This window comes from Physella acuta, unplaced genomic scaffold (assembly GCF_028476545.2).
Source record: "Physella acuta isolate Inbredline_101_S28 unplaced genomic scaffold, ASM2847654v3 ptg000813l, whole genome shotgun sequence".
NCBI classification, from domain to species: Eukaryota; Metazoa; Mollusca; class Gastropoda; family Physidae; genus Physella; species Physella acuta.
This window is the reverse complement of record NW_026732331.1, coordinates 85364-102006: the sequence shown is the minus strand read 5'-3', so window position 1 is coordinate 102006 and position 16643 is coordinate 85364. Positions and strand designations below refer to the sequence as shown.

Below are 16643 nucleotides of genomic sequence, written 5' to 3'. Positions count from 1 at the left end.
AGGTGTTTTATGGGTGGGGTCAGTAGTGTAGTGGATAGGGGTTTTATGGGTGGGGTCAGTAGTGTAGTGGACAGGGGTTTTATGGGTGGGGTCAGTAGAGTAGTAGACAGGTGTTTTATGGGTGGGGTCAGTAGTGTAGTGGATAGGGGTTTTATGGGGGGGGTCAGTAGTGTAGTGGACAGGGGTTTTATGGGTGGGGTCAGTAGTGTATTGGATAGTTTTTTTTGGTGGGGTCAATAGTGTAGTGAACAGGGTTTTTATGGGTGGGGTCAGTAGTGTAGTGGATAGGGGTTTTATGGGTGGGGTCAGTAGTGTAGTGGACAGGGGTTTTATGGGTGGGGTCAGTAGTGTAGTGGACAGGGGTTTTATGGGTGGGGTCAGTAGTGTAGTGGACAGGGGTTTTATGGGTGGGGTCAGTAGTGTAATGTACAGGGGTTTTATGGGTGGGGTCAGTAGTGTATTGGACAGGGTTTTTATGGGTGGGGTCAGTAGTGTAGTGGACAGGGGTTTTATGGGTGGGGTCAGTATTGTAGTGGACAGTGGTTTTAAGGGTGGGGGTCATGTGTATGGTTTACATGAGCTGTGATGTTAAGTTGCTATCGATGCACATTTTCGGAATATCCTACCAATACGTGATCTGAACAACTCATCCGTATTGTGTTAAGGCTAGGCTAAAAATAGCTTTGAACCCATGAAGTTTGTGAGTTGAGTTTACCCCCTGTTGTTTTATTGTTGCCCGTTATGTCGAATGTATAAAAGTGGTGTGAACGATGGCTAGGGGTGGTAGGGGAAAGTAGATGTTGGGTGTGTGTAGCCACGGAAGAACAAAGTGCTCAAAAACTTGATGTAGTTTGTTGCTTGTTCTTTGTTAACTCGACGTTTACACAAACTAGACTGGTCTCGTGATAAATGGGAGCTAACTCTAGATTGAAGATAGCTATACATACATACATACATAGATACATACATACACACAATACAATATATTTCATTTTACATTGGATATTATTATTAAAGAACCTAACCTTGACCTTCTATGAACTTACTACACTACCCAGTCGATCCCCCCCCCCCCCCGACCGCCCACCCTCGACCTGACTAAAAAGATCTATTTAGTCTATTCTCCAGTCCTCTCATTCAGTTTTCGCCATCATTAGTGCTCACCCCCCCCCCCCCGACCCCACCCCCTCCTCTGTGACCTCTCTTGAATGACGAGTTACTGTTCTTGGGCCGCATGCATAATTCAAAGCGCCACCTAGTCCAGAGCTCGAATTTTCTGGAACTGGCACAGATTATCTGTCAGACGACAGCCGTGAATAGATGACACGTGTCACTTAGGGGATTAGGGTTAGGTTAGGGTATTGGATTGTTACAGTAGAGTTAGGGTACAGGATCGTGCAGTAGAGTTAGGGTACTGGATCGTTACAGTAGAGTTAGGGTACTGGATCGTTACAGTAGAGTTAGGGTACTGGATCGTTACAGTAGAGTTAGGGCACTGGATCGTTACAGTAGAGTTAGGGTACTGGATCGCACGCCTAATAAGGAAATCGTGCTTGAATGAACTTGCTTTCCCTGTGCGAGACATAGGACACCTCATATAGGCTTCATTGTGGGTTGTTTTAATTTAAAATCAGGGAGAACAGGTTCACATTACGTGCGTGTCTCTATCCGTGTGTTTGTTTGTTTGTGTGTGCGTCTGCATGCGGGCCTCATGCCAAACGAGCCAGCTCCTGCCATAGCAGCTAACATATAAAAATGGCTACATTATCCACATACTTTCATCTATTTTAATTTCCTACTTCACACGACAACTTATCAGAAATAATTCATCTATCGCGGACGACTAAAATGAGTTATTTACCCTTTCCATAGATCCCCCATCGCCAACTGACCATCAAACATCAATGTGGACATGTCCGTGTCCGTGTTAATCCGGACAATTGAATGTTTCCGTGTTCAGGATCGCAGCCACCGTGTCCTACCACACGCCCCTTACCATCTACTGTTTACATTTATTAACCCACATATTAACCTAAGCTATCACGCGAACTTTGACCTTTAATATACGATTAAAATCTCTTTCTATCAGCGGATGCAATCAAATAGTCCCAGTCTAAAAACAATTGTGTGTTGATAATGCATGTGTGAGAAAACTCAAGGGAGTTAACCCCAATGATCGTTACACGAAGTAAAACATGAAACTTCGTGTTGCAACCGTTCAAATTTTGATTGCGTATTTCCATATCTCGTTACAACATTTTCTTGTACAACATTTTTTGTTGTTGGGTTGTTGTAGGGCCACGCACACACACATGTGATCAGATGACCACACACACGTGATCAGATGACCACACACACACACACGTGATCAGATGACCACACACACACGTGATCAGATGACCACACACACGTGATAAGATGACCACGCACACACACACGTAATCAGATGACCACACACACAAACGTGATCAGATGACCACACACACGTGATCAGATGACCACACACACACACACGTGATCAGATGACCACACACACAAACGTAATCAGATGACCACACACACAAACGTGATCAGATGACCACACACACGTGATCAGATGACCACACACACACACACGTAATCAGATGACCACACACACAAACGTGATCAGATGACCACACACACGTGATCAGATGACCACACACACACACGTGATCAGATGACCACACACACAAACGTAATCAGATGACCACACACACAAACGTGATCAGATGACCACACACACGTGATCAGATGACCACACACACACACACGTAATCAGATGACCACACACACAAACGTGATCAGATGACCACACACACGTGATCAGATGACCACACACACACACACGTAATCAGATGACCACACACACACGTAATCAGATGACCACACACACGTGATCAGATGACCACACACACGTGATCAGATGACCACACACACACACACGTGATCAGATGACCACACACACATGTGATCAGATGACCACACACACACACACGTGATCAGATGACCACACACACGTGATCAGATGACCACACACACAAACGTGATCAGATGACCACACACACGTAATCAGATGACCACACACACGTGATCAGATTACCAACACACGTGATAAGATGACCACACACACGTGATCAGATTACCGACACACGTGATCAGATGACCACACACACGTGATCAGATGACCACACACACACGTGATCAGATGACCACACACACACGTGATCAGATGACCACACACACACGTGATCAGATTACCACACACACGTGATCAGATTACCAACACACGTGATCAGATGACCACACACACACGTGATCAGATGACCACACACACGTGATCAGATGACCACACACACACGCGTGATCAGATGACCACACACACACAATTGATAAAATATGTACTAGACACAATCACATGCCTTTATAAACCACACAGCCACATCCACGTGTAAACCACACAGCCACATCCACGTGTAAACCACACAGCCCCGTGTACGTGTAAACCACACAGCCACATGCACGTGTAAACCACACAGCCACATCCACGTGTAAACCACACACTCACGTTTGTAAGATCTCTGTGCGGGACGACGCCTCTGTGGGGGAGATGGTGGAGCAAAATGGCGGCAGTGCTGACCCCCTTCTGGACCCTCGGGCTGCCCAGCTCCCGAGCTCAACGCTGGCTAGACTGTGTCTGTGGATGGACAATAGTAGGTCAAGGTCAAGATTGGCTAGACTAGGTCATGGTCAACATTGGCTAGACTAGGTCATGGTCAAGATTGGCTAGACTAGGTCATGGTCAACATTGGCTAGACTAGGTCATGGTCAACATTGGCTAAACTAGGTCATGGTCAACATTGGCTAGACTAGGTCATGGTCAACATTGGCTAGACTAGGTCATGGTCAACATTGGCTAGACTAGGTCATGGTCAACATTGGCTAGACTGTCATGGTCAACATTGGCTAAGCTAGGTCATGGTCAACATTGGCTAGACTAGGTCATGGTCAACATTGGCTAGACTAGGTCATGGTCAACATTGGCTAGAGTAGGGCATGGTCAACGTTGGCTAGACTGTGGACAATAGCAAAGTTGTGGTCAACATTGTCTAGACTGTCTATTATAACATGTATCAGTGTATAAGTTTATCATTAAGCATGTGTGAGACACCCTAGCCATATGGATCCAATAAGCTTATCTAACAATAGACCGTTAGCACAGTGTGATTATTAGAACAGCTGATACCGTGGGCCAAACAGAAGTGAACACGAACAATTAAAACCAGCTACCACCATACTTCATTATATTATACTGTATGTGTGTATGTGTATATGTTCATATGCATTACATTTTAAATGAGTTGGCGGAATTTCTTGATTAATATTAATTAGCAATAAATGCCTATATTATATATATATATATTATATATATATATATATATATATATATATATATATATATATATATATATATATATATATATATATATATATATATATATATATATATATATATATATATATATATATATATATATATATATATATATATATATATATATATATGGAGGAGGGGTGGTTGGTAGGGCTCGAAAACCTTTACTTTGAGTTCGTGCGGAGTGATTTATTTTTTTCTTTTTGTGGGGAAAAATATTTTAACCACGTTAAGTCCAAAGCTACTGCTCTTTTAAAGTTGTTTTGGAAGATTGAACTTTGAGATATCATTTTAAAACGTTGACTTTAAATGACAGCAATTTTAATAATTGGATTCCCGAATCTTTTAATTTTGTAAAATTGTAGGCACGCTGGTGTACAAAAAAAAAAAAAAGCTTTAATCACAATTAAAAAGTCTTGAAGTTTTCAGAAATATTTACACGCACTTAAAAATAAAGCAAAGATTATACTTAGAGCTACCATATCAGATATACATTTTTTTAAAAATTATGTTTTATATATAGATGGTCAACTAAATTTTACAGCAATATTTTCCAAACAATAAATAGCAAAAAAAAAAAAGCTAAAGCCGTAAATGAAAGAAAAATAATGAACTTGTTGTAGCCCTAACACACATTTAGTCCATGGACGGCCAACACACATTTAGTCCATGGACGGCCAACATACATTTAGTCCATGGACGGCCAACACACATTGAGTCCATGGACGGCCAACACACATTTGGTCCATGGACGGCCAACACACATTGAGTCTATGGACGGCCGCAGACTTACCTCCAGTTTGACGAGAACCGTCTAAGTCGGACACTAAATTTGATTTCCTGCGACGTTCTACTTCCGGTTAAAACCATTTCACAGCAATTATCCGTTTTAAAATCACGTTCAGTTTTTCCAGTCACTAACCACTGTTCACCTAGGCCTACTGAGTCTATCCGACTAAAGCTACCACAACAAATCCTCACCACACAGCGACACCAAACAGCAGCGCATCAAAACAGCTGAATCTCGACTGTTTTTGTTTCATCGCAAAACGCTAACTGGCTATGTTTTTACACTCCAATCTTGCATAAAATAAAAACAAAACGAAATAATTTTTTCACCCGCCCTCACGCATGTCGTGTGTTATGGACATAAGCGCGAGATGGCTGGATGTAGACACCGGTCCCCGGGCACATCAATCAGCCCCTGTCACCCCCGGGCCATTATCAGCTGGCTAGTTGCCGCCATAAATAATCAAGGGCAGGTTATTACGTCCTAATTTTAGCCCTAGCGGCAGATTTTTATAGAGTTAACCACTATGACGTAACGGCGCGCTTGAAGGATTTGATTGCTTATGAATATTCACGACCAAAAAAAATGTCAGGTATGTTAATATTGTTAACGCCATACAACCTGTAGATGCAAGAGGTGGTACCTCTCACCGAATAGCCGTACCCAGATGTTCTAGGTGTTTTTAAACCCATGAGGTTAGGTTTAAGTTTATAGTTAAGTTTCGGTATGTGGTTTTTAAAAATGTTTATTTAGGGCTAGAAATGGAGAGAGATGTAGAATTGGGGCTAGAATTGCGTGTGTCATCTGGGTATCGTTATTGGTGATTATAGTCCAAAAGTAAGGCGTATGTTAGGACGGCACAATTAATCTATAGAGAATTATAACTGTGGCAAACACAGCTCATTATTTCCAGAAAACACATAGAGGGCGGAAAATCCTAAGATCTAAGAATATGCTTTATAAGATTATAAACTTACTAGGCATGCTGCCCAGCTTCGCTTAGGCTTTCGAAAACATTGAGAATTTGAATGCTTAATTAATTCGCCCGAAGGTCGGTCTACGACCTCAAGAGTTATGAAGAGGTTCCTCCGTGGACATTTTTTTTTCGATTTATAGCTCATATAAGGTACCGGTCAGTCGAGGTCAGTTTTGACCCCCACATCGTAGACTTTTCGGCCAACCGGCCCCCGTGTTCTGTCGCACCAAGGCAAGATCATGCCAAATTTGAAGCGCCTGCGGCGCCGGGAAGTGCCCTATCGGACACCCGACAATCTAGATCTAGATTCCTAAAAGAATTTTTTTTTAAAGTTTAGCCCGAGCATAATAAAAAAAACTACATTAACCAAGTTGACTTGCTGTGTCTCGAACCCGCACCACCTGCGTGGTTTAATGTACACTAACATCTCCGCTATTTAGGCACCTTATAAAATACGGAGAATGAAAGTGAAACACGTATTTTAAAATCTTAACTTACGCGAATATGCCTATTCTTTCAAATTAATTTTTTATCCCAAATTAGCCAGTTCATAACAAAGATTTTGTATAAAATAAATAAGTCTTGAAATAGTTTAGTCCTAATATAGAAATTTATTTTTGGAATTGATTTTAGAGAAGTTAGAGTCTAAATCTAGATCTTAGCGTCTACGTCTAGATCTAGTTATTGCGTAGATTTAGATTTAGATTTAGTCTAGATCTAGAATCTCTAGATCTAGAATCCAAATACATAAAATACATTTTATGAGTTTAGGCCGGAAAAATTGTATTGTATACATTTCATAGTGTACGTAGATCTAAATCAAATTTGAATGAAATAGTTCATTTCTTTTCATTCTAAACACGGCAGATGACGTCATTAGTTAATGTATAAGCAATAGTGACGTCACAGTTTTATGCGTTCTTTTTCACACATATTAATGCTTTTCCGGTTGCATAAATAATAATGTTTCTCTACATCCGAATACGCCTTTAATTTTTATTTTTCTTCTTTAACTAAAATTGTGGTTATACATTTAAAACATCTAACATATTATTTTCAACAAAAGTCCGTAAAAAGTTCTTCATATATCGCTGCCAATTCTGACGTGATGTCCGGCGAAAATATTTTGCGGACAGAGAGAGAGAGAGAGAGATGTGCGAACGTGGGGATTTATATATTAGGATCAAAGAGAATAAGTCCAATTCCGGTAACCGGAAATCGCTCAAAAGTTTATTGAAACCTACGGATTATATATAGGCCTAATACTTCTATAAGAAATTTCGTCAACCTAAGTGAAACGTCACTCGAGTTATCATGTTCACATACACACAGACAAACATACATATCGACACACGACAAGGTTGCAGTTTTTCCGAATCATTACGGTGTAAAACGTCAAGATTTGTCAATATCTCGACCTGCACTGTTGCAACACTTCCTCAATACTCTGTGTAGCTTTAATCCTAGTAAAAAACACATTTTAAAAATAAACTAGAGCATCACTATCACTATCCAAAAACCTTACAAAAACCTCACAAAGAACACATTGCCTCCAACATACGTCTAGCCAATAACGACCTTGACACTGACCAGAAGACAAGGGAAATAATTCCACGGGCTCGGGGCGCACCCTGAAGCGAGAAAATAAATGTCGCCGCCCCTGTCAACAAATGAATCTTATTTAACGGGTCAGTTCGACGCGAGCAAGGGGGAAAATATTGATCTTCCTGTTAGCAGATCAAGAGGGGGAAAAAACATCGTTCTTAGGTAAAACAAAAATCATCCTTCGATTGAAAACGACGCAGGAAAACATCTTGTTTTGTTAGCCTTAAAGGACACCACTCACAATATACAGTGTGGAAGGCGGGCGGGGTAAGGGGGAGCTACTCACATTGTCTCCACCCGGTTCCCCCCCTTCACTCGCTTAAACATGAGTTGAAAAACTCGCGGGGCGGTAAGTAGGTCATGGACAGAAAGATTGTCGTGGTTGGGGAAGGAGTGTGGGGGTGAGGGTGGGATCTATCTAGGTCACATACCATCACACAGTAGGAAATCAACATCCCCACAAACCACATTTGTTGTGTTGCCAATATTGTCACAAAACATGTCTCCTATCAATTATTCATACCCTAACATTTGCATTGCATCTAGCTGCGATTAGATGACCCAAACACAATCATAATCAAAGCCTTTTTATCTAGCCCTTACAACAATATCTCTATTGATGATACAGACTGTTTCAAAATGTGGGTACGGCTAATCAATAAGGCCGTGAACAAAACAACCACAGCCACCGTGTTGTGTACCGGATGTACTATACACACGTGACCTGACTGTACTCACAACAGTGTGTTTTATTTTGATATTGTTTACTGACACGGGGATTCCCCTGATTTAATACATTGAACATACAGACAACAGATGAAAACAGTGTTGCTTCCAGACTTTTCTCTCCAGGGGGGCACTTGAAATTTCCGGGGGGCGGACGGAGGCGGACACTGTTAAAAGTATATGTTTTCTATATGACTTCTATTTCATTTAATAAAACTGCATTGCTCTGTGGAATCAATGTAGGTGTCTTTTTCAGATAAGCCCCGCCACTAATGAAGAAAGCGCGAGCGCGAAAAATTTAAGCCCCGCCACCTATTTTGCCAGCTCCAATTTAATGCACACACGATACCTTCAGGGTTATGATTAGATGTATCAAAGAGTGTGACACTCAGTTCAAACTCCAAGTAACTTTTTGCTCAATCTCATAGTTTAGCACTTAAACTATCCTACTATTACGTTGTTTTTTTTTATATTTTAAAATAGCATACAACATATTTATTACAAATAATGATTTTCCCTCGAGCGAGATGTGGAAAAATGCGAATTAGATTTCTCAATGTCCATTTAGGAGATATTTATAGCCAGAGGGTTAAGATGTAAAGAAAATGATCACATTCCTGGAGAAAGCAAATCCTGCTACACTGAACACACAACAAAAACCAGCCGAGCACGTGTCGTCAAGTCCATGTAAACAATCCAGGGAAAACACCCACTGATCGCTCACACAATGGCTGGCCAAACAAATTTTTAAAAACTAGCCAAACGAATTCTAATTCAAAGAAAAAGCGGAACAAATTCTTGAACCCTCTGATGCGAACATGAAGCCGTTTTGTGTACAAGAAAATCTGTAAAACAAAGAAAAATAATCCCTTAGCGTGCGTGGCGGTTGGGTGCCATTCTGGTACATCAGACGATGTCGGCTCTCGTTTGAAGCCTCGCCACCCCGCCATTTTTTCTGCTCTTGTTTTCTTGTTGTGAGTGGGATTTCCCCCCCCCCCCCCCAGTTGTTTCTCTATTTCTTTAGAGTGACCAAACGTAAACAAACAAAGCAGGTGAATAAAAAATTTGATCGGGGAAACTTAACGAGACAAAGCCACTGACGATTACCACTGAGTTGGTAAATAAACTACACAAAAAAGAGGAAGGGGGGGGGGGGTAAATATTTTGAGGTGAGGTGAGGGAGACGGGCGTGAAACTATTTTTATGGAATGTTAAGTGGCGCTCGATTGGGGAGGGGGGGGGGGTAATGTTGAGTTAAATTTGTCTCCAATTTAAGCAAGACAATTTAAGAAGCCCGAGGGCAGTTGGGGCTGGGGAGGGGTAGGGTGAGAAAAAAAATCGAGTTTGGCAGAATTAGGGCAGGAAAGGGAGGGAAGTGAGGGGGAAGGGGAGGGAGTCGGTGATGATGACGCTATGGCTATTTTTACTCCTGGTCTCCCATTGATTAAAATGTAATCAACTAACATTACTGCACTAACATCTCCACTAACATCTCCACTAACATGACTCCACTAACATTACTGCACTAACATCTCCACTAACATGACTCCACTAACATTACTGCACTAACATCTCCACTAACATCTCCACTAACATGACTCCACTAACATGACTTCACTAACATGACTCCACTAACATGACTCCACTAACATGACTCCACTAACATGACTCCACTAACATGACTCCACTAACATGACTCCACTAACATGACTCCACTAACATCTCCACTAACATGACTCCACTAACATCTCCACTAACATGACTCCACTAACATGACTCCACTAACATGACTCCACTAACATGACTCCACTAACATGACTCCACTAACATGACTCCACTAACATGACTCCACTAACATGACTCCACTAACATGACTCCACTAACATGACTCCACTAACATGACTCCACTAACATGACTCCACTAACATCTCCACTAACATGACTCCACTAACATGACTCCACTAACATGACTCCACTAACATGACTCCACTAACATGACTCCACTAACATGACTCCACTAACATCTCCACTAACATGACTCCACTAACATGACTCCACTAACATGACTCCACTAACATCTCCACTAACATGACTCCACTAACATGACTCCACTAACATGACTCCACTAACATCTCCACTAACATGACTCCACTAACATGACTCCACTAACATGACTCCACTAACATGACTCCACTAACATGACTCCACTAACATGACTCCACTAACATGACTCCACTAACATGACTCCACTAACATGACTCCACTAACATGACTCCACTAACATGACTCCACTAACATGACTCCACTAACATGACTCCACTAACATGACTCCACTAACATGACTCCACTAACATGACTCCACTAACATGACTCCACTAACATGACTCCACTAACATCTCCACTAACATGACTCCACTAACATGACTCCACTAACATGACTCCACTAACATCTCCACTAACATGACTCCACTAACATCTCCACTAACATGACTCCACTAACATGACTCCACTAACATGACTCCACTAACATCTCCACTAACATGACTCCACTAACATGACTCCACTAACATGACTCCACTAACATGACTCCACTAACATGACACGTAAATTTATATATATATATATATATATATATATATATATATATATATATATATATATATATATATATATATATATATATATATATATATATAGTTATACAAACTGAAATGTATACTAGCTGAAATGTGGACCAACTGAATATATATCAACAAAACTGTATACCAACTAAAATGTATACCAACTGAAATATACACCTTTTATAATGTATACCTGCTACAATGTAAACTAGTTGTACGCCAACTGAAATGTATACAATGTAAAGTGGTTGACCGTTGAAAAGAAGTTTAAGAACACATACGACTTCTAAAACACGCCGCCTTTGTAAATTGAAGTTTAGTATGTCAAACACGTAACAGCCTTAGGCAAGGGGGAAATCCTTTGTTTACAACATCGGTAGGGAGGGGTGGGAGGGACAAACGTGGGGAGGGGTGAGAGGGGTGGGAAGGATGAAGGTGGGGAAGGGTGGGAGGGATGAGGGTGGGGTGGGTGGAATTAAGGTGGGGAGGGATGAAGGTGGGGTGGGGTGTGAGGGTGGGAGGGATGAAGGTGGGGAGGGGTGGGAGGGATGAAGGTGGGGACGGTTGGGATGAGGGGAGGGGTGGGTGGAATTAAGGTGGGGAGGGATGAAGGTAGGGAAGGAAGAAGTTGGTGTGGGGGTAGAGTTGGATGCATTTTACATAAAATGTTTTTAAATCAAGATTTAGCACAGACAGACAGACAGACACACACACCAATTAGTTTTCAACACACCTATGTGCTTTGAGAGAGAGCTGACACAGGAGAATAGACGAGACAATAGACAAGAGAATGGACACAACGTAGACACATCCGTGTTACAATGATAGCTAAACCTGGAAAAAAATATATTGGGGGAGTCGAGTGAGATGGATACCTCGACGAGACCTTGTTATAATGGCACTTAGCAGTCAAAAACTTACCGCGACTTTAGAACAACTGTGTGCGCTAGTTTAGACATCACCGACACACCAACTGCGCAACTTCCGACAATGTGCGAACGCGGGTCATATTCTTCAATATCCTGCTCAAACCGTGCGCAATCAATCAGATGAATATCGCAGAATACAATCTACGTGACGTCACATTTACACACCAACTTCAAGTGTGGTGGAGGGGGTGGGGGGCTCATACAGGACACCGCATCATTACACAATGTGAGGAACGCGACGTGACACGTCATCATTCTGCTGCATGACCACATATGTTACGGTAATACATCTGATACTTGCACCTGATTAAAAGATCGTTGGGTCAGAACGAAGGCGAGAATGATCTCACGTCATTACACCTCGGCGGGACAATCCGAGATTACGGCTGGAAGCGTGGCGGAATATGCACTAATCGGCTAATTAGCAGGCTAAAGCCTATGTCGACAGACTAATTATCCAGTTAATTAGTGGTAATTTTAAATATTCGTCGCGTGGGAGTAGGGGGCTAGTAATGTAGCGGCTAGTATTTGGCGGGTAGCCGTGGAGTGGGGAGGGGGGGGGGGGGATTGGCGGGTAGCACTAGAGGGGAGGGGGGGGGGTAGCAGTAGAGTGGCGGGTAGCAGTGGAGTGGGGGCGGAGAGCAGTGGAGTGGGGGGTAGCAGTGGAGTGGGGGGTAGCACTGAAGTGGCGGGTAGCAGTGGAGTGGGGGGAGGAGAGCAGTGGAGTGGGGGCGGAGAGCAGTGGAGTGGGGGGTAGCAGTGGAGTGGGGGGTAGCACTGAAGTGGCGGGTAGCAGTGGAGTGGGGGGTAGCAGTGGAGTGGCGGGTAGCAGTAGAGTGGGGGGGGGGGGGGCGGAGAACAGTGGAGTGGGGGTAGCAGTGGAGTGGCGGGTAGCAGTGGAGTGGGGGGGGGCGGAGAACAGTGGAGTGGGGGTAGCACTGGAGTAGCGGGTAGCAGAGGAGTGGGGGCGGAGAGCAGTGGAGTGGGGGTAGCAGTGGAGTGTAGAGTTGCGGTGGAGTGGCGGGTAGCAGTGGAGTGGGGGTAGCAGTGGAGTGGGGGGTAGCAGTGGAGTGGGGGTGGAGAACAGTGGAGTGGGGGGTAGCAGTGGAGTGGGGGGTAGCAGTGGAGTGGCGGGTAGCAGTAGAGTGGCTGGTAGCACTGGAGTGGCGGGTAGCAGTGGAGTGGGGGGTAGCAGTGGAGTGGCGGGTAGCAGTGGAGTGGGGGTAGCAGTGGAGTGGCGGGTAGCAGTGGAGTGGCGGGTAGCAGTAGAGTGGCTGGTAGCAGTGGAGGGGTAGGTAGCAGTAGAGTGACGGGGAGCAGTAGAGTGGCGGGTAGCAGTGAAGTGGGGAGAGGCGGGTAGCATTGGAGTGGCGGGTAGCAGTGGAGTGGCGGTATCTCAAGTCGCCATCATACAGCACCTGGAGCAAGATTTGTCGAACTGATGGACGCTTGGAGGGATACTTGCTGGCAACTGCGAGAAAATCCTGGCCACCAATCTACATGCATCTCCACAAAAATCTTAACATTTTTAGTCTTTTTTTTTTAAATGTTCCCATATTTGATGTGAGTGATAGGATCTAACTTTGTTGCGTCGGTTTTTTATTACTTCACATTGTAAATAAATGAACAGCCCACATTAGTTTATAAATAACTTTTCCAGTTTATAAAACAGTGCCGGGTACAGGGAGATAATCAAGAATACGTTAGGGAAGGTGAGATACAATTAATGAGATATCTCTTTTAAAGCTATCTACCGTTATAGGCCAGGTAAAACAGTTAATTAGTAGCTCCTGTGTTTATCTGAGAATGATTCAATAAGCGACACCTGATCTTAACTAATTCATTCTCTAAAAATTTCAAGTGCCCCCCTCCCCCATCCTCGGAGAAAAAAGTCTGGATGAAACACTGACTGTGATGTCTAAACTGTCTATTTGTACTAGCACTAGACGAATCCACCAGTTACATAATTAAATATTCGAGAAACTAAATTATGTCTATAAGTAGTTTTGTTCAGCATACAGAAGTCAATCATTTAATAACTCCAGTCGGTGGGGGGGGGGGGGGGGGACGGACGGACGAGGACTACCACTATATGCCGACATTCATTCAGGGCCAAGCATGAGTATAGTTACATAACATAGTACAATTGTTTCTAAGTCAACAAATGGCAATTTGAAGACCTTTGGCCTCGACAGTTAACCTGCACATTGAGGGGGAGGGGGAGCTGTAAAAAATTGGATTGTAAAAGAAATCTCACGTCAGTGTAAGACCATACCCAACGATTCCTCCCTGTGATCCCCTGTGGGTGGGGTTAAACCCGCCCTCAGACTTTCGTCGCCTGGCAAACAGACGACTCAGCGTTTTCCTCAGGTTGACCTTGCGGAATCCGCCTTTCTTGCTCTTTCTGGAACCGTTGCGGTTGTTTCCTCGGTCGAACAGTCCGCGTCGTGTTGGGGTATTCCCGTCCTCGGGTAAGTCTTCCCCTCCGTCTTCCCGAGAGTCAACGGTCCAGTTGCCAAACGACCTTGACACGTGCAGGGGAGGGTGAAGGTAAGAGCGGCCCCCGGGCAGGAAATTCCCCACCGTGACGCTCCGGGCGATGCGGTGGTTGTCGAGATCCTCGTCCTCCAGCATGGGTTTGTGTCGGGACTTGGTGCTCTGGGTCCGCCGGAACACTTGCACCGGCGGTTTTATCAGCACCCGCTCGTCCACAATATCCGGCTCGGACTCGTCGGTGTCCCCGGGCGACACGATCACGTGATGTTCTTCCGGCGCGTCAGTCGGATCCAAATTCTCAACCGATGTCGGCCGTTTCCTTGACAACAGCGGTGACGCTTTTCTTATGATGGCGCCGTCTATTTTCAAACCTTCTTCACTGAGCTCGAGAGATTTTCTTTTCTTTCGTTTACTGTTCCCGCGGAAGAAGTTTTTGAAGCTGGACAGCCTTGACCTCTGGAAGCCTTTAGTCGTGTCGTCGGTGAACAAGTCACTGGACCTGGAGGTCCGGTGGCCAGACGAGTAGAGCTTGGAGGCGCCGATGTAGAACCGGACGCGATGTACGTCTGCAGACACGTGGTTGCTCGTCTGCTGGGAGTGACTGGGCTGTAGAGCGTTGACGCCGTCGAAACTAAAAGAAAAAATATTTCAGACGCTCAGCGAACATCAACAATTTTCACACTCACCCCCACCCCACAGTTGCCAAATTTAGATTGAATTATTTGTATCTATTGAAGATGTATTTACTGTTTAAATATGATAATCTTAGATGTTAGGAGATAAAAAAAAAACAGTGTTTGTATATATGTGTGTGTGTGATTTAAAGATAAATAATACATAATGAAATGTGATATATCATTAATGCAATGTGAAGTTACCTGTTAGATTTCCTGTATCGCGAGATGCTGGCGACGGTTGTGGGGTTGATGTTGCTGATGGCGCGGCGAAATGGCGGCCGTTCGACCTGCCTGAGCTGGGTGGTCAAGTCGTGGACAAGCAGCTCCAGAGACGCCTCCTTGCTGGTCACAGTTGAGGCGCTGAAGGCGGCTGAGATGGTACCACGTGACGACGCTGAGGTCAGATCGGACGGGGGTATGTGTGGGGTCGCTCTGGGTTTAACGTCTGCTCCAAGATTCACGTCCGTCTGGATGTCAGCGTGGTTGGGTTGGAATGTGGTTGGTTGGGCGGGTTGGTGATGCGATGATTTTGTTTGATCGGGGATTTGATTTATTTTGGTTGGTTGACCAGATGAGACACTTAGATCGTAGAGTTGAACTATAGAAGGGTCAGCTTGACCACTGTGTTGACCCAACGACGGGTCGGCTTGACCATGGAGTTGACCAAGCGAAGGATCAGTTTGACCATTGAGTTGACCCAGAAAAGGGTCAGCTTGACCTTTGAGTTGACCCAGCGAAGGGTCAACTTGACCTTTGAGTTGACCCAGCGAAGGGTCAGCTTGACCTTTGAGTTGACCAAGCGAGGGATCAGCTTGACCCGAGGCTGGAGACGTCTGCAGCCACGTGGTGTGGACCTGACAGGACGAGGAGCTGGGTGACCTTGACACGGGTGCCGGCTGGGTGCAGGTGATGCTGGATGTGCTGGACATCGGACTCAACGTCTGACCGGAAGTCGATTCTGGAACCATCTCGGCGGTCTTCATTTCTTCAGGCAGCACTTAACGACGCAATGTTTACAAACTTACTGGAACATATAACACTGATCTTTTTACCTGGGCGGAATTTTCCTTCATGGCATCGGCACTTGGTGCTAGGCTAGGCCACAGATCTATATATAGAATTACTTATTATAGATCCACACACGGGTTAAAACTCCAGAATAACACAGAAATCCAGATATACAAACACGTCGTAACACACAACATATCACAGTCTGAGACGGGTGTGTTACTTATCAACGATTACTCCAACTCAAATACAGTTTCTCTGACCTTCAGTTTGACCTTGAGACGTGTCCACGTCATATTGTACGGTTCACAGGTGGCGGTCCAAGTGGCGAGGCTCGACATGCATGAGTGAACACGAAAGGA

The 16643-nt window shown here is 44.1% G+C and overlaps 1 protein-coding gene across 1 annotated transcript in view; it reads right to left on the bottom strand.

Moving 5' to 3' along the window:
• The window catches only part of LOC131951451 (uncharacterized), a 61555-nt gene that overhangs the window by 17640 nt on the left and 27272 nt on the right, over nucleotides 1-16643 (bottom strand). The window contains exons 2-3 of the mRNA XM_059313868.1: nucleotides 14376-15227; nucleotides 3587-3715 (exon numbers count right to left, since the gene is read on the bottom strand). Coding sequence (XP_059169851.1) covers nucleotides 3587-3715; nucleotides 14376-15227 — 981 coding nt within the window. The remainder of the gene's footprint in view (nucleotides 1-3586; nucleotides 3716-14375; nucleotides 15228-16643) is intronic.